Below are 23451 nucleotides of genomic sequence, written 5' to 3'. Positions count from 1 at the left end.
TGTAACACTTTTATAGAAAATCCCATACTTTTATATCATTTCACCCATAAATACCTTAATATCTATCTCTAACAGAGATGACTTTTTAAAAAAAAACAAACCAGAGTATCTTTGTCATCTATATCAAAATAACTATTAATAAAATTATTTCCTAACATGTAATAGTTATTAAGTGTTCACATTTCCCTGATTGTCTCAAAAATGTGTTTTTTATAGTTGAATTGCAGTTGCTTTGGTTGACATGACTCTTAAGTCTTAGTCTACAAAAGTCAACTTTCACTGTTCCTTTTCTCATGCCACTTACATGTTTTCCTGTAGAGTGTCCCATATTCTATATTTCATAGATCTCTTCTTTCTGGTGTCATTTTAGTGTTTCTCTGTTCACCATTTTTCTTCTGTCAGCTCTTAAGTTAGATCTAGAGGTTTACTGATATTGAAGTTCAGTTTGCAGAATACAGACAAGAATACTTCACAAGTGATGCTAAATATTGTTGCCTCACATCAAAAGGCACATAATGTTTGGTTGTCCCATTTTCAGTGATTTTTACTGTGTGCTTAATCTTTCATAAAGTCTTTCATGATAGGTTTTGAATGATCATTACCTAGGTTCATTATTTTCATTACAAATTGCAAAATGCTGATTTTTTTCAAATTATTTTATTTATCCCATATTAATTGGCAGGAATTCTTCTTTAAAGAGGAATTTTGTCCTGATAATTTAGTTACTGTGAAATATAGTTTGTACCAGAAAGGCAGGGAAAGTGCTCTATTCTTTTCCGTTACTTACCAGTTTTCAGGATAATGAGTTTTCCTGTCAGCTTTCAAAGGTGAATAACGAGTTTGTTCATTTTTTAAAATATCAGTGTGAACTAAAAGATTTTTGTATTCTTTGTATTTTAACTTATTGCAATCATAATTCTTTTTGAAGCTTAAATTGTCCCATCTTTGGTCAGTGGTAGTCCCTTCAAGTCGATTTTGTACCTTTTTGGTATAACCTCATTACTCTTTTGTAGCCTGATTACTTTCTGTCTCTACAAGGTTCCCCAGACTCGGCTTGTACATTTTCTGTCCCAAATCTGAACTCAGCCATTTTTTCCTAAGAGCCCTGATTCCCTTTTGTGGGAATAATCTGGGTGCTGTGGATATTCATTGCTAATGGGTTATCATAGCTTTGGACCTTTTCAGAGGATAGAGCTAGAAATATATATATATTTATTTAGAAAGAAAAAGCAAATCAAGAATTAATATTTTTAATTCAAATTTAAGATTATGAAATTCTGCTCCTTTTATTATTTCTTTTAGGCTAAAAATCTTATCAAAGATAATTTCCTATTAGCTTTGCCCTGTTATATTAACATTAAGATTACTAGATACAGTTTAAGACTTTTTTGCATTTCTTTTTATCTATAGCTCACTGAACACATACCATTAAAAGTCTATCATGAAATAGTTTTACAGTTTACTGTCTGTTCTATTTGTTTATTTTTTAATTTTTAATACTTTTAAACTATATTTAGCAATATTTTTAACAATCAACCAAATTATTTTATTGAAACGTAATTTACATGCAGAAATGTTAACCAATTTTAGGTGTGCAGCTTGACTAATGTTAATAATTATTTAAAAGAATATCACTCTTAAAAACTTTTCTTGTGCCTCTTTTTAGTAGTTGATCTCCCCCAACCCTGGGAAACCACTCATTCACTTTTTGTCACTATAGTTGTCCCCTTTGTAGAATTTCATGTCAAGAGAATCATATAGCATATAGTCTTTTGTGTTTGACTTCTAGCAGAATGTTGCTGGTATATTGTTTTATTCCTTTTTATTGCTGAGCAGTAGCAATAGTATGGATGTATCATAATTTTTCTGTTAATTCACAAATTTATAGACTTAAAAGTTGTTCCTGGTTTGGGCTGTCATGAATAATGCTGCTTGTGTGCATGTCCTTGTAAGGTTGGGTGTTTTCATTTCTCTTGGGTAAATTCCCATGATCGTGATTACTGGGTCATGTGAGTGAGAAACTGCCAGGCAGTTTTTCCAAAATGGCTGAACCATTTTGCATTTCCACCAGCAATGTTGCAGTTGATCCACATTCTCATCAATACTTGGTATTGTCAGTCTTTTTAAGTTTAACCCTCTGGTAGTGTTTAGTAATATGTTATCTTTAAAAAAATTTTAAGATGCCTTTTTTAAGCACCCTCATGGTGTTTGCTTACGTTATCCAGTCTGTAACATCTTAGACTCTCTTTATCAATCAGCTTCCGTTTTATAATTTAACATGATATATTTGATACCCTTTCCCCCATAAATCAAGTAATTAACTGTATTATAGAGCCTTATGACCATCTTAGTTATATTTATGTCAACTATTCCAAAGGGGACACAATAATTTCTAGAAAGGTCTACACCCATGTTTCATATGATACTAGTATAGCTCTCAAAAAAGTCGTTAGTATTAATAAAAAGAATCTAAGGTAATATTCCCATGTGTTATTGGCAAGTTGGAAGTAGATAAGTGAACACTAGATTTGTAACTTCTTAGCAGTAATTTTATACTCTTTATATCTTTACTCTTTAGTCCTCTTTTAAGCTCATTGCTCTTCTATTCCTCCCTGCTTTCCTGCTTTAGTTTCTGCCAACAATTTAATTTACCAAAGTGACATTGTGGATATAGTCATTAAACTAGCAGAGTTTAGTTTTATGAAGTAAAGAACATTTTATTAAAATATTTATATAAATACTTGCTGCTGCTGCTAAGTCGCTTCAGTTGTATCCAACTCTGTGCGACCCCATAGATGGCAGCCCACCAGGCTCCCCCGTCCCTGGGATTCTCCAGGCAAGAATACTGGAGTGGGTTGCCATTTCTTTTCTCTGATAAATACATGATGGAGGTATAATCACTGTTAGTGGTTATAACAACACTACATAAATTTGAAGAAAAGCTGAGGATACAAAGAAGGGACTACTGGAATTATTTTAAATTCTTGAATCAAAAATAATCAGCACTCTTACTATTTCCACATGAGCTCGTGTACACACATTCCATTCTGTCCAATTTTAGATACTTCTCATTATTATTTTTGTGTTGGATTGACTTCATATTGATAATGATTCCCAATTCATGGAATGTGATAGCTTTGGGAAGCTAAGTACTACATGAAATAACTTCATATTTACATAGGCATCAAACTCTGTTGACTACATAATGTTGTTAGAATGTCTCTCTATATATATATGTATACACACAGACATACAGACATTTTTTAAATGTATGGAAACTCATGTCCCTTTTAACTTTTAATGAATTCGTGGTTTCTTTTGGATTTTTTCAGTAGTATGTGAAAAGTTCAATCATGAATGTTCTTACTTTTTTTTTTTTCCTAAAAAGTGGTTTAGTCAGTGTAAATCACTATCATAGCCTATGGTGCGTACACAAAATTAATTTTACAATTACAATGCCACTCATTTTCATTGCTTGTGTTCTAAGACTACAGCCTTTTTTAGTTTACAAAAAAATGTAGGCAATGTAAAAACTTTAATAGCCTACATTTCATCTTTTCCTGGCCTTTGTAATCCAAAATAAGATCTGCCTCTTGAAGTTTACAGTCAAATACTCTTATTGCCATCAATCAGTAAATGAATAGAAAAATGACTATATCAATATTCATACAATTTGATTGTGCTCCACATCATAGAAGCACAGACTGCTAATACATACAGCAATATAGACATTTATTAAAGCACTCTGCCGAATGAATGAAGCCTTACACAGGAGAGTACATATTCTGATACCATTTATATGAAATTTAAGTAGAGGCAAAACTAATCTATATTGAAAAAATTCAGAAGAGTAATTTCAGGGGGCCAGGGATTTACTCAGAAAGGATATATATCAGTCAAATCTTCTCGAATATTACCATAATTCTTCACAGAAACAGAACCAACCAAATACTGAAAAAGAGAGACAGAAAAGATTTATTGTAAGAACTGGCTTGTGTGATAGTTGTTGTCATTTAGTCACTAAGTCATCATGTGATTATAGAGCCTCTTAAATCCCACAATCTGTCGGCAAACTGGAGACCCAGAAAAGCCCCTAGTGTGTAGTTTGCTCTGTGTCCTAAGGCCTGAACCACAGAAGCAGATAGTATAAATCCCAGTTCAAACGTGAAAGAAGACCTGTGCCCCAGCTCAGGTATTCAGAGAAGGGTTGGATTCTTCCTTCCTCTGCCTTTTGTTCTGTTCAGGCCCACCCACACTGGAAAGGGCAGTCTGCTTTGCTGAGTCCACCAGTTCAAGTGCTAATCTCATTTAGAACCACCCTCACTCACCAACACATCCAGTAATAATGTTTAACCAGATAACTGGGTGTCCTTTGGCCCAACCAAGTTAACACTTGAAATTAACCATCACAGCTCTACCCTTTGTTAACTTGGCACCCATATATTGATACATCTCCTTATACCTTGCTAAATCTCCAAAGAAAGACAATAACAAAGTCATGATTCTATCTAACATGATACAGCTATCCTGCATACAACCAAAAATGCACTAACCCCTTTCCCAGAAGAAGTCCTTGAGTAATGTTTACTCTTCTCCTTGACATCCCGTAATTTAATTACTACCATGTCAGTTTATAATAACATTTAAATACATTGATATGAAATCAATATACTTTATGTTCCATGGTAAGAAAATAGGAGGTGGGAGGGAAGAAAGACATTTTCTCACTTTCCCCCCCTCAGTCTCTCCCTGTCCCTCTCCCCAACTTCCATATACATAACACACACACGTATTCATGACAAAATAAGCAGGAAATACTCATGACAAAGTCCTTGTATCTATAACTGATAATGTGGTCATAGCTGGTGTTTATTACTAAGAGATGGCCTATGGGATCTCTTGCATTCCAAACATACTCTTACATACCTCCATTGTGGAATATTAACGCTAGTTTCTTCTTGGTGCGTGCATGTTCATTATTTCCAACTCTGTGACCTTTTGGACTGTAGCCCACCAGGCTCCTCTGTCCAGGGGATTCTCTAGCAAGAATACCGAAGTGGGTTGCCATGCCCTCCTCCAGGGGATCTTCCCAACCCAGGGATCAAACCCATGTCTTGTAGCTCTCTAGCATTGGCAGATGGTTCTTTACCACCTGGAAAGCCTAACTCCTTTCTTTACTTGTTGATTCAGAGGCATAAAGAGTGCATAGTAGTTGACTGACAGTCTTTCAGTTCAGTGGGATTCTTGTTACGTCTTCTGGTACAAAAATTCCTGTCTCTGGAACCTCTCTAGGCCAGCAGAGCATAAAGTCACGGGGGAATGGAAACAAAAATTTTGCTAATCACTCATATTAGCAAATGATTGCTTAGCAAATTTGAGTGAGTGATGCCTTTCACATTTCCACCTCTTGATTCCTGGACCGTGAATCCTGGCTATGGACAAAACAGCACCGTGTATTGGATGCTGATTCAGAGCATAGGAGCCTGCTGGAGGATCTTGCCCCAGCCACACCAAGATATTGCCCCCTATCTGATGCTGTAACTGAGTTTATAAAAGGCTGTTTCCACCTTCTGTCAAGTCAGCTGTTTCAGAATGTTGGGAAACATTGAATATGAGCATGGGCTCACTGCTATACTTCTTTTGCGCTGAAGTGCTTTTCTTAACCTAAGCAGTTTTGTGTGGAGTTATGGCAAGAGGAGAAGGGGATGACAGAGAATAAGATGGTTCGATGGCATCACTGACTCAATGGACATGAGTCTGAGCAAAGTCAGGGAGATAGTGATGGACAGAGAAGCCTAGAGCGCTGCAGTTACGGGGTCGCAAAGAGTCAGACAAGACTTAGAGCTAAACAACAAATATTATGGTAGATAAAGTATCCTCTAAGTCCATAGGTGGTAGTTTTGGTAGAAGTATTGCATACAGGAAAGGCAAAAATATATCAAGAGTGCCTGTTTCAGTTTGAACAAAATGCTGCCCCTTCCATGATGGAGGCAGCCTAATTGTAATCAACCTGCCACCAGGTAGCTGGCTGATAATCCCAGGGAGTAGTTCCGTATCAGAAACTCATTGTTGTTCTCTACTGCTAGCAGAGTGGACCATAGATAGTGTGTCCTTGGTGAGTAGAAGTCTGTGTTGCTGAGCTTAAGTGTGACCTCCATCTCTGCCACCACACATAGTTTGTTCATGAGCCCATTGGGTGAGGACAGGAGTGGCTGCAGAAAGAGGCTGTTAACCTTGGAGAAGGGATCTGCAGAGCAAGTCATCCTATCCACTTGATTTTTAAAATCCTCATCTGCTGAGGTCACCCTTTGGTGAACATCCATGTGGGATATAAATATTTTACCATACAGAGATGCCTCTTTTCCAGATTCCCTTGTCACCAACTTTGACCATTTGTCTTTCCAAGCAAAGTGAACGAGATGCACATCTTGAAGTTCTGCCCAGTGGGGGAATTTTTCTTCACCACTGTCCTTGAGGGATATCCCAGAAAGGGGCTCTATTGCTGCAACTGTCCACTTTTGGGTGATCCCTGCATGTTGTGTAGACTGATCTGTAAACCAGGGATATTCCCTGTGGTCAGCTGAGGCCAGAGCTGCAGGCTGAGAGAAGGCAGTGTAGCAGAATGGGAACCATAGGCATTTTGGCCACTTTTTCATGTAATTAACTTGTGCCCTTCAGCCTGCTCTGACCTAATCATTTATACACTGCTTCCCTTTGATGATAGAATGCTGTTTTGCACACCCAACTTTGTGGCTTGGTGAGGCAGCCACCCAGTGTTATGATGGACAGCTCAGAATGCATGATGATTTTGGTGGCCCATGAGTAGGCATTCAGTATCCACTAAGGCCAAGTAGCATGCCAAGACCTATTTCTCAAAAAGAGAGTGGTTATCCCAGAGGGTGGCAGGGCTTTGTTCCAAAATCCTGAGGACCTGTACTGCAGTTCACCTATAGAGGCTCAGCAGGGGCTCTAGTCGGCAACCGTATCTGCCACTGACACCTCAAGTGCTGCTGGTCTGTGGCACGAGTGGCGAAGCAGCTTGCACAGCAGCCTGGACCTGCCTTTCCAGAGCCACCTTCTGTTCTGTGCCCCATTCAGCACTGGCAACTTCTCAGGTCACTTAGTAAATGGGCCAGAATAATATACCCAAATGAGGAATAAGCCTCCAAAATTCAAAGAAACTCACTAAGGCATTGAGCTCTTTTTTGGTTATAGAAAGGACCAGATGCAACATCTTATTCTTTACTTTACAATGGACATCACACCATGTTCCACACCACTAAGCCCCCAGGAATTTCTTCTAAGTAGAAGACCCCTAAATTTTTGTAGGATATATTCCCCACCCTTTCACATGCAAATTCTCTGAATAAGTCCAGTGTACTTGTTCCTTTTTGCTTACTATGTGCAGTTGGCATAATGCCATCAATGTAATGGGCCATTGTGATGTCATGTTAAAGTGAAAGATAATCAGGGTCATACAAACTAAATTATAATGTAAGACTGGGGAGTTAAGATATCCCTGAGACAGTGCAATACATTGCTGGCCTTGCCAGTTAAGAGCAAACTGCTTCTGGTGGGCCTTTGACAAGGCTGAGAAAAAAAGGTATCTTCCAGATCATTAGCTGTACACCAGGTTCCAGAGGATATTAATTTGTTCAAGCACTGACACCTCATCTGGTACAGGAGCTGCAGTTGGAGTCCTAACCTTGTTAAGCTTATGTTAACAATTCAGGGTCTTTTCTAATGAGTCGGCTCTTTGCATCAGGTAGCCAAAGTATTGGAGCTTCAGTGTCAGTCCTGCCAAAGATTTCCTTTAGGATTGACTGGTTTGATCTCCTTGCAGTCCAAGGGACTCTCAAGAGTCTTCTCCAACACCATGGTTCAAAAGCATCAATTCTTCGATGCTCAGTCTTCTTTATGGTCCAACTCTCACATCCATACATGACTACTGGAAAAACCGTAGCCTTGACTAGACGGACCTTTGTTGGCAAAGTGATGTATCTGCCTTTTTTTCTTTTTCCTTTACTTTTATTTGCATTTATTTTTTGCAGCCTTTATTCCTGGGCCATAAGTTTTTGTTTCTTCACTTTCTTCTGTGCAACCTCCTCTTCTGGTTTAGGAACAATCTGTTCTTTTTCAGTAAGGATCATCTTAATGTGGCAGGGAGAGCTCATGTAGGGGTTGATACGATCATGAGCTCTGTATAAGTCCTATGCCACATCTTGGGGGCTTTGTTCACCTGGATGTGTTCAGTGACCAGAGATTCTACATCTAAGCCCTTAAGTTCAGCATTACTCTACATTTTTGAGCATGTGCAGTAAAAATTCAGCACTCTTTTTGGGTCACTGATCCTGCGTCCAGCCCGTGTTTGGCCTGTGCACACCTACCAACTCCACCATTGTAACAGTGGAATGGCGTACATTGCTTCTTTAAAGTGACATCCTTCAGATACTTGGAGGCTTTTCGGATATGCATACCCTTTATGGCCTGGGCAGTTTTCACGAGTGTTCTTAAAGTGAACGTGAAGAGTTTAACCTCTTGATTTGCATGATTTTGTGGGGTTTTCTGGGTTGATTGAATAGCGCACTATTTTTAGAGGTCACCGCAGGCTGCTTACCAGAAAAGTGATGTCTCTGCTTTTTAATACGCTGTCTAGGGTTGTCATAGCTTTTCTTCCAAGGAGCAAGCATCTTTTAATTTTATGGCTGCAGACACCATAGGAAACCAAGAAAATAAAATCTGTCATTGTTTCCATTGTCTCCCCACCTGTTTGCCATGAATTGATGGGATCAGATTCCATGATCTTAGTTTTTTGAGAGTTTTAAGTCAGCTTTTTCACTCTCCTCTTTCACCTTCATCAAGAGACTCTAATTGCTCTTTGCTTTCTGCCATAAGGGTGGTATCATCTGCATATCTGAGGTTATTGATATTTCTCCCAGGAGTCTTGATTCCAGCTTGTGCTTCATCCAGCCTGGCATTTCACGTGATGTACTCTGCATGTAGATTAAATAAGCAGGGTGACAATATACAGCCTTGACGTACTACTCCTTTGCTAATTTGGAACCAGTCCATTGTTCCGTGTCCGGTTGTAACTGTTGCTTCTTGACCTGCATACAGGTTTCTCAGGATGTATATAATCATGTACAAAATGTTGGTAAAAATATGGATGGTTAAAGGCTATTGTGATGTGGTCTCAGATGCAAATGAAGAACATGCTATTGGACAACAGAGAAAAGTCTGTTCTCCTTGTAATGTGGTGAAGAACTTGGCTAAATTGTATTCCTTTTCTAGTGTTTGGTAAAGGGGAGACTTCAAGTGATGAAATTGGATGTTTAGCTGAGGAGATTTCTAAGCAAAGGGTTGAAGATGCAGCTTGATTTCTTGTTCCTGAGTTTACAGTCAAATAGTGTCTTTGTCTCCGTCAACCAGTGAATGGCTAAAGAAAGCCTGATGTATCCAACAGCTAGATAGTACAGCATGTCAAAAGGAACAAACTATTGATACTTAACAGCAACATAGGTAAATAATGAAAACATTACACAGAGTGACAGCAGTCTTATACAGAAGAGTACATGTTATGATTCTATTTATATGAAGCCCTAGGAGAGACTATACTAATCTGGAAGGAAAAAAAATCAGAAGAGTGGTTGCAGGGAGCCATGGATCAAATGGAAAGGAACATGAGGGAATTTTCAAGGGTGATGGTAATAATCTCTATCAGTGGTTTTAAAAGTTAACAAGATTATCTGTGACTTGTTAGAAGTAAAATTTTAAGACTTTTGTCCAGATTTATTTAATCAGTAACTCTGAAGTTGGGGCCCACCATTCTATAATTTAGCAGTCTCCAGATGATTCTAATGTAAGTTAAAGATGGAAAAAGTTTGTCCTCTATCTTGGTAGAGTGTTTAGTTATAAAGGGGAATGTTCTTAACAAAACTGGGCAACTGTAGATTTGTACATATCATTTCATGTAAATTTTATCTCAAAAGGAAAAGAGAGATAGTATATTGATGTCTACAGCTTACTTACCCATCAGAAAGTTGGACAGAGATGTGTATATGTTTATACTATATATATTATATATGCATACATATATATGTACATCTGTTCATGCATATTGTGGGGCTGGTTTAACATCAGCATGTGTGTGTATGATTTAACATTAAACAAAAAATAAGTAGTCAGAGGATACAAAAGAAATTGTTGATAAAATTTAATACCCTTGAATGATAACGTCTAGTAAACTAGAAGTAAAATCTGACAGAGAATAAACTATAAAATCTAAAATAAAAATCATGCAAAATGGGAAGATGTTAAAAGAGATCTCATCAAAATCGAGAATAGAAAATATTTATCAAGCATGTCAAGGTGTTAAACCATATATGGAAAAGTAAAGAGTTGAAAATAATTGTCACTTCTGAAAATGCAGGAGCGCTAATGTGTCTTAACAGGTACCAGGACTTATTAAATATTGAGTAATTAAGATAGCTTGAACTTTTCAATAAATGGGATTGGAACAAGTGGCTACCTATAAGGGTTTTTTGTTTGTTTGTTTTATTTCTTCAACTTGGCGAAGAGTCTGGCATGACAGAGCGTGCGTGCACACACACACACACACACACACACACACACACACACACACAGAGATTAAAAGAAATCTTTAAACTTTTTTTTTTTTAATTTATTTTTATTATTATTATTTTTTTTTTCCAGTGGGTTTTGTCATACATTGATATGAATCAGCCATGGATTTACATGGATTCCCAATCCCGATCCCCCCTCCCACCTCCCTCTCCACCCGATTCCTCTGGGTCTTCCCAGTGCACCAGGCTGGAGCACTTGTCTCATGCATCCCACCTGGGCTGGTGATCTGTTTCACCATAGGTAGTATACATGCTGTTCTTTTGAAATATCCCACCCTCACATTCTCCCACAAAGTTCAAAAGTCTGTTCTGTATTTCTGTGTCTCTTTTTCTGTTCTGCATATAGGGTTATCGTTATCACCTTTCTAAATTCCATATATATGTGTTAGTATGCTGTAATGTTCTTTATCTTTCTGGCTTACTTCACTCTGTATAATGGGCTCCAGCTTCATCCATCTCATTAGGACTGGTTCAAATGAATTCTTTTTAATGGCTGAGTAATATTCCATGGTGTATATGTACCACAGCTTCCTTATCCATTCATCTGCTGATGGGCATCTAGGTTGCTTCCATGTCCTGGCTATTATAACCAGTGCTGCGATGAACATTGGGGTGCACGTGTCTCTTTCAGATCTGGTTTCCTCAGTGTGTATGCCCAGAAGTGGGATTGCTGGATCATATGGCAGTTCTATTTACAGTTTTTTAAGAAATCTCCACACTGTTTTCCATAGTGGCTGTACTAGTTTGCATTCCCACCAACAGTGTAAGAGGGTTCCCTTTTCTCCACACCCTCTCCAGCATTTATTGCCTGTAGACTTTTGGATAGCAGCCATCCTGACTGGCGTGTAATGGTACCTCATTGTGGTTTTGATTTGCATTTCTCTAATAATGAGTGATGTTGAGCATCTTTTCATGTGTTTGTTAGCCATCTGTATGTCTTCTTTGGAGAAATGTCTGTTTAGTTCTTTGCCCCATTTTTTGATTGGGTCATTTATTTTTCTGGAATTGAGCTTCAGGAGTTGCTTGTATATTTTTGAGATTAATCCTTTGTCTGTTTCTTAAGACAGTATGTATGTGCATGCTGAGTCGCTTCAGTCATGTCCAACTCTGTGCAACCCTTTGGACTGTAGCCTGCCAGGCTCCTTTGTCCATGGTATTCTCCAGGCAAGAATACTGGAGTAGATTGCAATACCCTCCGCAAGGGTATCTTCCCGACCCAGGGATTGACCCGTATCTCTTGTGTCTCCTACATTGGCAGGCAGGTTCTTTACCTCTAGCGCCACCTGGGAAGCCCCAGAAGACAGTATATGTATTAATATATTTTTGACTTTTCTTAAGGAAGAATTTCTTGAGTCACAAAAAACCAATAACCTGAAAAGATTGATAAATTTCACTGCCTTAAAATGAATATTTGTGAATCCAGAAAAAACACAAAGTGGGACAGATATTTGATACACATATAACTGACAAAGGAGCATTGTTAAAAAATATAAAGAACTCCTTTCCTACAAACCAGTATAAGGCAGGAGTCTCAGTAGGAAAGCAGGAGAAAGTAATGAATGGGCATTTCATAAAGAAAAAAACACATGTGACTTAAGGTATTCAACCTCATTCATAATATGGGAAATGCAAATCAAGGCTATTTTTACACCCATTTGATTGGCAAAAATTGAGAATTCAGATGATAAATCGTGGAGAAAAGGTGAATTAAAGAGCATCTCTTAAACACTGGTGCTGAGAAAATATTCCGACAAAAGTTTTTAAATTTAGCATTATTTCATAGAGTTGAACATTGATATTACCCACGACCAAGTAATTTCATGCCAAGGTACATACCCAAGAGAATCTTACATATGTGTACCAGGAGACAAACAAAAATGCTCATTATGCCACTAAAGTAATAATTAACCTATCTTCAGGAGAATGGATGAATGAATTGCAGTATAGACATAATGGCCTATTTTATAGCAGCAAAAATGAGTAAAGTAACAGTTCCATGCAACAACCTGGATTACAGTTAGTGACATATTAAATGGAAAAGGCAAATCCCAGAAGACTGCATCCAGCATAATACCTTTTAGAAAATTGAAAATCCAGCAAAACTAGAAACAGTATTTAACTTAGTTTTTTTTTTTTTTTTAAGTGAAGAAATGGAAAAAGTTCTTGATAAGGGGTACTTTGAAAGTGAAACAGGAAGATGGGATCAAGGAAGGAGCACATTGGGAAATATAAGTTATTGGAGATACTCTTAAGTTAGGTTCATAGCACATCATTATATTTATAAGCAAAGAAAAGGGTACATACCAGTATTGGCAGTGTGTCATAACCCAAAATATAAAATCATGATTTATATTATTAATACTTTATGTATGCTTGATGTCTTGGAGAGCAAAAAGCAAAACAAGGGTAAAGAGCCTGTTTTCTACCCCTTCCCAAAAAAGGCCAAGGTAGCATATAGTATTAATAGCTGGTTAAGGTTGAGTTACAGAGCAGGACAAGGAGAACTTGCTGTTTAGAGCTGAAACTGGGTAAACTGAAGTTCTCTTGATTTGATTTCTTACTTTAAATTGGAAGGAGGAGGGGAAATGTGTGTGATATGTTATTCTGATTGCTATCAATTGTAGTCATCCACACATCTTGTAGTGAAAGTTTAAACTAAATCTTCACTGTCCTATATAGCCATGTGTGATTTTTCATTTAATTTGAATTTTTATTTACTTTTAATTCCTCAGTTATACTAGCTACATTTCAAATGTTTAGTAGCTGCATGTGGCTTGTGGCAGCAATCACCCAATAATTGTATTAGCTGTTCTTTGTATCTTAGATGACGTTACCATTTACCTGATTATGAAAGATTGTATTTGTTTTTCAGCTATAATTAAACTGACCTCTTTTCCTCATATCATTATTTGTAGCACATCTCTATCATTGTTTATTAATAAGTTGGTAAAATAACAGAGAAGAAATCCAGCCTTGTGTTTTATAATTGCAGATTTTAAGGTGCAAGTCAGATGTAATTACAGCTAGTTTTAAAATGTCATTAACCCATAATAAACTTTTTTGAGAAATCAAAGAGCTTGACATGAGGAGGGACGGAATTCTAATTCTTTAAAGTCACTCAACTAGCATTGAGGGGTACTCTTAAGGGAAGGTTAGTGTTTTCATTTCTCTCATAGTCTGCCTTAGGTTCTAGACATAGCAATTTAAATAACTTCATACTAAAATTGTTTGGAACTATCTTTAATTACTGGTTGTATTTTTAAATATTTGTTATATATTTTTATTTATGAATTTGCATTTTCAGTATTGTTAATAACCAATTGAAAATCTTAATATGGACACATTTTGATGCATTTATATTATTATTGTCTAATGAATAATTATACTGGGACTTTTTTTTATATATATACACTTATAGTTGTTGAAGTCTGAAGAGGATTCCTCATATAAACCTGTGAAGAAAGCTTGTACTCAACTTGTTGATAACCTAGTTGAGCACATTCTTAAATATGAGGAATCTCTAGCTGGTAAGACATTTTATATATTGGTCATTAAGTTGATTTTATAAGATATTTTAAAATACTTTGTGCACATTTCTAATTTTTGCCTCTCGCTCTGCTTAGCCTGATAATTAACTACTTCACTTTTAAATGAACTCTGTTTTTTGTTTGGTGTTGAATCCCAGGTTATTGTTACGTTATAGTTGACTGGTATTATTTACAGCAATGTAATAGAAGCATGGGACTCATCTCTTTCACATATCTTTCAATAGAACATAATTTTAGATGTCATAATGAGCAAGAATTAAAGTAAGTCCAGGGACTAATGTATGTAGGTAAATGTGCTTATCCAAAAACTGTTCAATATCTTTCAAATTATATAAAAATTTCTATAAAAATGAAATTAATTATTATAAAAATGTTTTTAAAAGATTTATAGTACCTTCCTAATACCAATTATAATTACATAAAATGTGCTTAATCTTGACCTAGAAAGGTGTAATTTTTAAATTGACAAATTCCTTAAATATCTAATATTCTATATTATCTATCATTCAGTCACAAAATTGAAGTTATTAATGAAAATATAATTATAAAATCATAAAATTCATAATTGTTATCTATTGCTTAAAAGTACACAAGACTAACATTACTTCTCATCCCCTAATGTATATTAATGAGGAACAATAGTCAGCCTCAGTCAGTTTTCAGAATTGGGGGCCATTTACCTTTTATAGAGGTACCATTTATGGTAAAAATTGTTGATATTCTTTATATTTTAATGCAGTCTTTTCATTTTTTTTTTTTTCATTTTCCATGTTTACCTCTTTTTCTTTGTATCTCCTGTTCTGTTTCCCCCTTTTTCTCTTTCCTAGATTTTAAAGGTGATACTGTTGTCACTTAATGTTAAAAAATTGCTAATCTCCTCTAAAAACTCCTAAGAACCAAGACACATTGTATCTCCTAACTAGCAACACTCCCAAGAACCAAGAAACATTGTATCTCCTAACTAGTTACACTTTCCTCTTACCTGAACAGCATTTGCTTGTCTTAATACAGCACTGGCTTACCTTCTTAACTTATCATTCCTGTCTTCTGGCATTCTATCACAGCAGCATCTTTTTTTCCCCAGTAACCTTAAACACAGTATCACCTCAGCTAAATTGTTTTTGTCCTCCTTTGCTAATTTCTTTTCCATTCTCATTTCCATGCATTTTTAGATACTAACCAACACCATGTTTATTCTCAGAATTCCATCTCTATAAACTTCCCAACTTTCATTCTATTTTTTACTTCAGTCCTCCTCCCCTTGATGTGAAACTTGCCTTCCATAGTGCAGCCTGTTTGCCCTTTATCCTTAATACATGTAATTTTATATAATACAGAAAATCAGGGAGTCTAGTATCATAAGCAATGCTAATCTGTTGTATTGAGGCATGTACTAAATCTATTCAGAGGATAGTATTGAATAATTTGAATAATATTCTGTATAATTTCCACTGCCTTGTCATATTTTAGTATCTTATTTTCTGTTTGTTTTTCCAGACTCTGACAATAAAGGTGTGAATTCTGGAAGATTGGTAGCTTGCATAACCACTTTGTTCTTATTCAGCAAAATAAGACCCCAGCTCATGGTTAAACATGCCATGACTATGCAGCCATATCTTACCACTAAATGTAGTGTAAGTATAGAGCTGTCTGTCCTGTTTTTCTCTCTTATCTAAACCATGTAGTAAATATTTTAAATTTGCATTGTGTCATCCACATTTTCACTAAGAGATGACAGTCATTTTCACTGAAAGATCAACTGGGTTATGTACTCAAATATAGGTTCTAATATTTGTGGCAAGTTATCTACAAATATCATTTTTCTGATGTGTTATAAATAAAGTTCAGGTTTCATTTCTGTGTAAGCTCCTCAAGCTAAACTCTCAGTAATGCTTAATAAATGTAACTATTGTTAGGACTTAAACAGTGAGTGAGGCAAAAAGTTCTTGTCACTGAGAAATTTACTGTCTTGGATTCTGGTTTTGCTTTTAATTTGTTATTTTTGATATATTTTATTTATATAATATATTAATATACTGAATATGGAAAATAAAGGATCATCAGTGATGTTAGGTTTTTAAGTTAATATTGCATGTGTTCTCCTAAAATCAAATGTGAAGATTAAATACTGCTTGATTCAGATAATCTAGCAGTTTATATGACACTGTGGTCAATTCAATGGCTTATTACAACAGTAAATTTTAAAATACTCTAAAATCTATTAATGTAATTAGTTTTTTACTTTACTTCTTATGTTCCGAGCTTCCTACGGAGCTAATTTTAACTGTTTACTAAATTTGTTTTTCTGCTATGGTCTGTTTTTTTGGCGATCTAAATTAATAAATTCTAGGTGAAAAACTTAAGGATGTCCTAAGAAATTTTAAAACCAGAGGAAAGTATCAGAAGATAAATACATTAAAAATAATATGTAATACTTCTGAAACAACATTTTAAGACAACATATATTTCTGTCTTTAGGGCTTGTGTTAGATCCAAATATAAACTGATTAATATGTAATCTGTGACTAATAATAATAATTAATAGTTATTGAGCACAGTGCCAAATACTAAAGAATTTTGCATGCAGCATCTCATTTACATTATGAAGTCAGTACCATTATTATCCCAGTTTTACAGATAAGAAAACAAAAGCTTAGAGAATATAAATAAATTTGCCCAGTGTCACAGCTAATAAGTCCCAGAACTAGAATTCAATACCATGTCTGTTTACCCGGAGAATTTAAACAACAATGGAGCCTTGATTATCCTTGTTTCAATTGATATTTTTTAAAGCAGTGTACTTGAAAACATTTTGTATAATTTGTTATGCATACACACACTAATATAAAATTTTATATAAATAAGGCTATCTTATATACATGATAGACACCTTTTTAAATGTTTGTTGTTGTTGTTGTTTTTTATATCCTACCCTCCTCGTTTCAGGATAAGCAATCTGGAGTGTCCTTGAACATTTTATCCATGTCTCTATAATTGCAGACACACATATGCAAATGGTTAACCAGATTTTTAAAAAATCAAGTCATGTTATATATGTATCTGTTAGGCATTTTTACTAATCTCAACACAACTGATATATATTCATCCTTTTGAATAGCTGTGTATTATTCATCTTATGAACATCTTATGATTTGTTTAACCATCTTCCCATCTTGGCGAGTATTTATTTTTTATTCACATTGTTTCCTTTTGATAGCCACTACAAGCAATTCCTTAATAATCATTCCTATTCATATACTTTTAAATATTGGTGCTTCTTTTTCTTTGGCATAGTCTGAGGAATTAACTTCCTAGATTGAAGGAATGTTTTTTGCAGTTTTGATTTTGTTTCTGAATAGCTCTTACTGAATTGCTGGTGGACATGTTTCATAGCCTCTTTGGAAACCAGTGAATGATGATCTGTATCATTTTTGTACTCTTTGCCAGGCTAACAGATGTAAAAGAATGTAGTTGTTTGTTGCTTCAGCTTCCTTTCCTTGATTTCCAAGAAGATTTAGCATCCTTTTTTATGGCATTAACCAGTTGAATTTGATTTTCTTTAATTTGACTATTCCTATCCTTTGCTTATTTTACCTTTGAATTGTGGACCCTTTTTTTGAAAACTCTTTAAATGTTTGAGATATTGATCTATCTTATGTGTATTCATTTCATATATTTCATGTATTCTATAGCTCTTTTCCTTCATGATTTTCATCTTCATTTAAATTTTTCTTTCAGATTTTAAGATACTTTATTTACTTGATTCTTCAAGTCAGTTATGTTTCAAAAAATTTTTAATGCATTTTTAAAGTAAGATTCTGTCAGTGATTTTCAAATGAATTTATCTTGAGAAAAACTAATTTATCCCTTCACCCACTTTAATCACCTGTTACCTACAATTTTTAATCAGTTTTAAAACCTCTAAAATTTATAAAGATTATAATGTTAGCATTTTAAATTATAAAATAAAGGAGACTTACACCTAATTCTGGGATTCTGCATTTTCCTCTATCATAAAAGGGGTTAGCACAGCACCATTGTTAGCACCCAACTTCAGCACTGTTGACACTCAGGACCTGGTTATTCTTTGTTGTCAAGAGCTTTTCTGCATGTTATAGGATATTTGGCGATATCCTTGACCTCTCTCCACGGGATGCAAGTAGTACCCCCCCATGCCAGTGTTACGACAACCAAAATTGTCTCCACATATTGCCAGATATCCACTGGGGGACAAAGTGAAAGTGTCAGTTGCTCAGTTGTGTCTGATTCTGTGACCCCATGGAATATATAACCTGCCAGATTCCTCTGTCCATAGAATTCTCCAGGCAGGGATAATGGAGTGGGTTGCCATTTTCTCCAGGGGATCTTCTCAACCCAGGGATTAAACCTGGGTCTCCTGCATTGCAGGCAGATTCTTTACCATCTGAGCCACCAGGAAAGTCACCCTCAACTGAGAGCTACTGCATTGTTGTTATCCTAGTTTGAAAAATATTAATCTTAAAAATTGTACTAGTCTTTGATAAAATACTCTGTTAAATACTTAAACACCATTGTTCAGAAGTAATCATTAGTGCATATTAGGGAGAAAAACAGTAACTGTAGCATTATAACTAATTGACTCAAAGATCACATGGTAAATTAGTGACAGAGCTAGAATAGAATCCAGGTTCCTATCACTATCTGCTCCTCTTCACTTCATACTTTAAAAAAGCTCTTTCCTAATAATACTGTTTTGGGTTTTTTTGAGGCGGGGGGGGGGGAAGTTCTTGTATGTGTATATATATATGTATATAATATACCTATAAAATAATACCAAAACCCCAAATACATAAAGCTGCATATAGTTTCTTTTCAGATTTTGATATTCATAAATCATTGATTTTATCCTTATAGACACAAAATGATTTCATGGTTATCTGCAATGTTGCAAAAATCCTAGAACTAGTTGTACCACTGATGGAACATCCAAGTGAAACTTTCCTTGCCACTATTGAAGAAGATCTAATGAAGCTTATCATCAAATACGGCATGACTGTAAGCATTCACTTTACCACCTCTGTGTTGATCAATATACAATTCACAAATCATGTGTTTTTAAATCACTTAATCATGCTTTTACCTTTGTTTTTACCTTTGTCTTTAACTTTTATCTAAACAGTAACATTTTTTCTCTTTTAGGTAGTGCAACATTGTGTAAGCTGTCTTGGGGCAGTTGTAAATAAAGTGACACAAAATTTTAAATTTGTGTGGGCCTGTTTCAATAGATACTATGGTAAGTTCACTGCCTGGGCTTTAAAATTATTTTGCTAGATCATGCAGTATACAGTTCCTTTTTAACATACCTGATAAAAGATAATATTAAGGGAATTATAAGAGCTATGATTGATTGTCCTCTATAGTCCATTCTCAGAAGCATTACTTCCTGGTATCTTTTATATTCCCTTAATAACCCAATGTGAGTACTTCAGAAATTTATCTTCTCATAAGTAAATGTTAGTAAGTTTTTTGCCTACTATGTAAAATGAAATTTAAATACCATTTTTTTCCTTACATTAGTTCTTTTAGGCTCAATTGGAATGCCCTCATATTTCTAGGCATGTTTAATACTTAGAAAAGTTTAATTTTAGTAAATTTTAAATTTAATTTACTTAATTTTAGTAAAATGTAGTTTTAGTTTATTAGCAGTAATTATTTGAATATAACAGTTTAAGAATAGAGGGTTTGTAATAAATAATAAAAATAAATGTTACTTATTTTACTAGGTGCCATTTCAAAATTAAAAAGTCAACACCAAGAGGACCCAAATAACACTTCACTACTAACAAACAAACCAGCACTTCTGAGATCCCTTTTCACTGTTGGGGCACTGTGTCGGCATTTTGATTTTGATCTGGAAGATTTTAAAGGCAACAGTAAGGTAAAGATCCTAATATTATTATTTAGTATCCTGAAAAAATAGAACTATGTGACCTGTGCATTAAAAAATGACTATAATGACCCAGGATGAGCAGCATTAGAGTAGTCTGGGTTTTGGTTTTGTTTTGTTTTAATTTTATTGTATTTTATTTTCTATTTTTTGGATATGCGGCATGTGAAAGGGCTTTCCAGGTGGCACTAGTGGTAAAGAAAGGGAAAGAAAGAAAGTGAAGTCTCTCAGTCGTGTCCAACTCTTTGTGACCCAATGAACTGTAGCCCACCAGGCTCCTCCATCCATGGGATTTTCCAGGCAAGAATACTGGAGTGGATTGCCATTTCCTTCTCCAGGAGATCTTCCCTACCCAGGGATTGAACCCAGGTCTCCCACATTGCAGACAGACGCTTTACCATGTGAGCCACCAGGGAAGTCTAGTGGTAGAGAACCTGCCTGCTAATGTAGGAGATGTAAGAGACGCAGGATTGGTCCCTGGATCAGGAAGATCCCCTGGAAGAGGGCAGAGCAACCCACTCCAGTATTCTTGCCTGGAGAATCCCATGGACAGAGGAGCCTCGCAGGCTGCAGTCCATAGGGTTGCACAGTCGGACAGGACCAAAGCAACTTAGCACGCATGCACAGCATGTGGATCTTAGTTCCCTAACCCAGGATTGAACCTGCACCCCCTGCATTGGAAGCGTGTAGTCTTGACCACTGACAGACCAGGGAAGTCCCTAGAGTTGTCTGGTTTAATCTAAAACAGTGCTATTCAAAACATGGTCTTCAGACTGGCTTCTGATCTGTGAAGCCAATTTGTTAGTTACCAGTCCATAATAAATTAATGTAAGCTATATCTGCTTTGTATTTGTGGGCACACTTTGTCGGCATCACTTTTATTTTTTAACTGTCCCAATGAATGACGTTGTTCTAAAATTAATGGATTTATACATGTATTGGTGATTTATTCTTTAGTAAAGTTTACATGTAGAAGTTTGCTTTTAGATATTTTTTTCCTTCACAGTTGAAAACTGATCTGAGCTACTCTTCCTTATACACTTTAATGTGTTTTTCCCCCTTAGGTTAACATAAAGGATAAAGTACTTGAACTATTGATGTATTTTACAAAGCATTCAGATGAAGAAGTGCAAACAAAAGCCATCATCGGTCTAGGTAAATTAAGTCTAGATTTCTTCCTAGTTCTTAGTTGTTTGAGAGGTTGAGCAAGTTTTAAAATTTTTGTGAGTCTAAAATGTTGATTTATTTAAGTATGTTTCTGTTTAAAGTAGGATCTGATGTCTAGAATATACATCTGGGGGTTAAAACAACTGGGTTCCATTCTTGGCTCATTCAGTGACTTCCTGGGTGACTTTCAGCAAGTCATGTAACTTGTTTGTCAGTTTCCTCATTAGTAAAGTAGAGGTGACAATACTTCCTTCTACCCCTACTTTATAGGGTTCAAAGTACTTTTATAAAGAAAAGTGATGTAGAAAAATTTGTACTGTTGTGTATTTTTTAATTGTTATTTTTCTTTGCAAAGCATTGTCAATATATGTGTCTGCCTTTTCTAAAGTCAAAACAAAGGGCAGTTTACACAAACTTCTATTTATTAAGATACAGAAACACATGGTAACCAACCATATAGGAACAACTGGATGTATACTTTTTCTATATTATTTTTCCAAGAGTATTGATGTGATAAGTACATGTGGTTAGGTTAGGTCTTTGAAGTTTATCTGGAAAGATAGTGGAATATGGGAGAAATTTAAGAAGGATAGCCTTCAAGTCTTAATACCTGAATTAAATGCACTAAAAAAAGTTAGGTTTTTGTGCTGTTGTTTTTTGTTTGTTTGTTTTGTTTTACTTTGTACAGATACATATAAAGCTGTTCATTAAGGTTAATAACTTAGAGATTTTATTTAGCAGCACTAATAAAGTTTGTAATTTATAATGCATAGACATTGCTGATATTTCTAAGGTACCCAAACTTCAATGTTTACTTTTTTTTTTAATTAAGTCTTAATATCTTATTTCCTCTTCATCTCTTTCAGAAAATTACATATAGCAAATAGAGTAAAAATTCATACACCACTTACTAGGGAGTTGTATTAGTGGAGTATTACCTTTCAAGTCAAATGTGTACTTCAGTCTGGACATACACACTATAAAATGGCAAAAACTAATGGTTTTACATCTAATTCAGAGAACAAAGAGTGTAAATTTTAATTTGAAGCAGTACTATCCAGAAAATAGTGCCTGCAGACCAGTTAATAAAAGTTGCCTGGGCTATTGTTATCTTGTGTCACCTTGGGCTAGTTATCTGATCACTCTATGCTTTGAATTTAGTTTGTTATTTGGCATCCATAATACTTGCTCTCATCAAAGATCTTCATTTTATCCCATAAATAAGCATTTTGTACAAATAAACATGGGCAATATTATTTTGGGTAATAAATATGGGTAATAATTTATGATTATAGAATTCAGCATTGTGGCTTCATTATAACAACATATAGAAATAAATAGACTTTAGCTTTATTTTAGAACTACTCCATTTCATCAAATGAATATATTTTAATAGCACCAAGGTTAGTACCTTCCACTGGGGATCTAAAAATGCACACATTACCTCTTAAATCCTGAAAATATCCCATTGAGGTAGGTGGGTGGTAAATGTTATTGTCCCCATTTTACAGATGGAGAATTGAGGCACAGAGAGATTATGTGACTCACCCAAGGTCACACGACAAGTCAGTGGTGGAGCCAGGAATAGAACCCAAGACTCCTGACTCCTAGTCCACTCCCTTAGCCACTAGGCCCTGCTCCCTCCTCAAGGTTTCCTCTTGTGCGAAATTCTCCTTTGAAATGCAATTTCTTGTTTTTAATTCATGGGGGAAGAAGTACCTGCTCTAATACTTCTCTAGGTAAGGCCACCAGCATATTCTTCCAGTCATTTTAAGTTTTAATTTTTGAAATAAGGAACTCTTTATATACTTTATCAACATTTTCAATAAATGTTATATTTAATTTTAATATGAATATATCAAGAGAATTTTTGTTTTTTTTCCTCTTCTTCAGGATTTGCCTTTATTCAGCACCCAAGTCTAATGTTTGAGCAAGAGGTGAAAAATCTATACAATAATATTTTATCTGATAAAAACTCCTCAGTAAATTTAAAAATACAAGTGTTAAAAAACCTCCAGACCTACCTACAAGAAGAAGATACACGTATGCAGCAGGCAGATAGAGACTGTAAGTGAAAATATATTTTCAAAGTTCACAGTGGGGCTGCAGTTAGCATACTCTGTGACTCTTTTTTAATCCAGATACTTTCTTACCCTATATTAGATAA

The 23451-nt window shown here is 35.4% G+C and overlaps 1 protein-coding gene across 3 annotated transcripts in view; it reads left to right on the top strand.

Moving 5' to 3' along the window:
• The window catches only part of NIPBL (NIPBL cohesin loading factor), a 191342-nt gene that overhangs the window by 153827 nt on the left and 14064 nt on the right, over positions 1-23451 (top strand). For all 3 annotated transcript variants that reach the window (XM_061129942.1, XM_061129940.1, XM_061129941.1), the window contains 7 exons: positions 14062-14170; positions 15689-15825; positions 19085-19225; positions 19370-19463; positions 19954-20108; positions 21182-21272; positions 23178-23351. In XM_061129942.1, coding sequence (XP_060985925.1) covers positions 14062-14170; positions 15689-15825; positions 19085-19225; positions 19370-19463; positions 19954-20108; positions 21182-21272; positions 23178-23351 — 901 coding nt within the window. The remainder of the gene's footprint in view (positions 1-14061; positions 14171-15688; positions 15826-19084; positions 19226-19369; positions 19464-19953; positions 20109-21181; positions 21273-23177; positions 23352-23451) is intronic.

This window comes from Dama dama, chromosome 25 (genome assembly GCF_033118175.1).
Source record: "Dama dama isolate Ldn47 chromosome 25, ASM3311817v1, whole genome shotgun sequence".
Classification (NCBI taxonomy): domain Eukaryota; kingdom Metazoa; phylum Chordata; class Mammalia; order Artiodactyla; family Cervidae; genus Dama; species Dama dama.
Note: the sequence above shows the minus strand (reverse complement) of the source record. Positions and strands in the feature narration are given on the sequence as shown.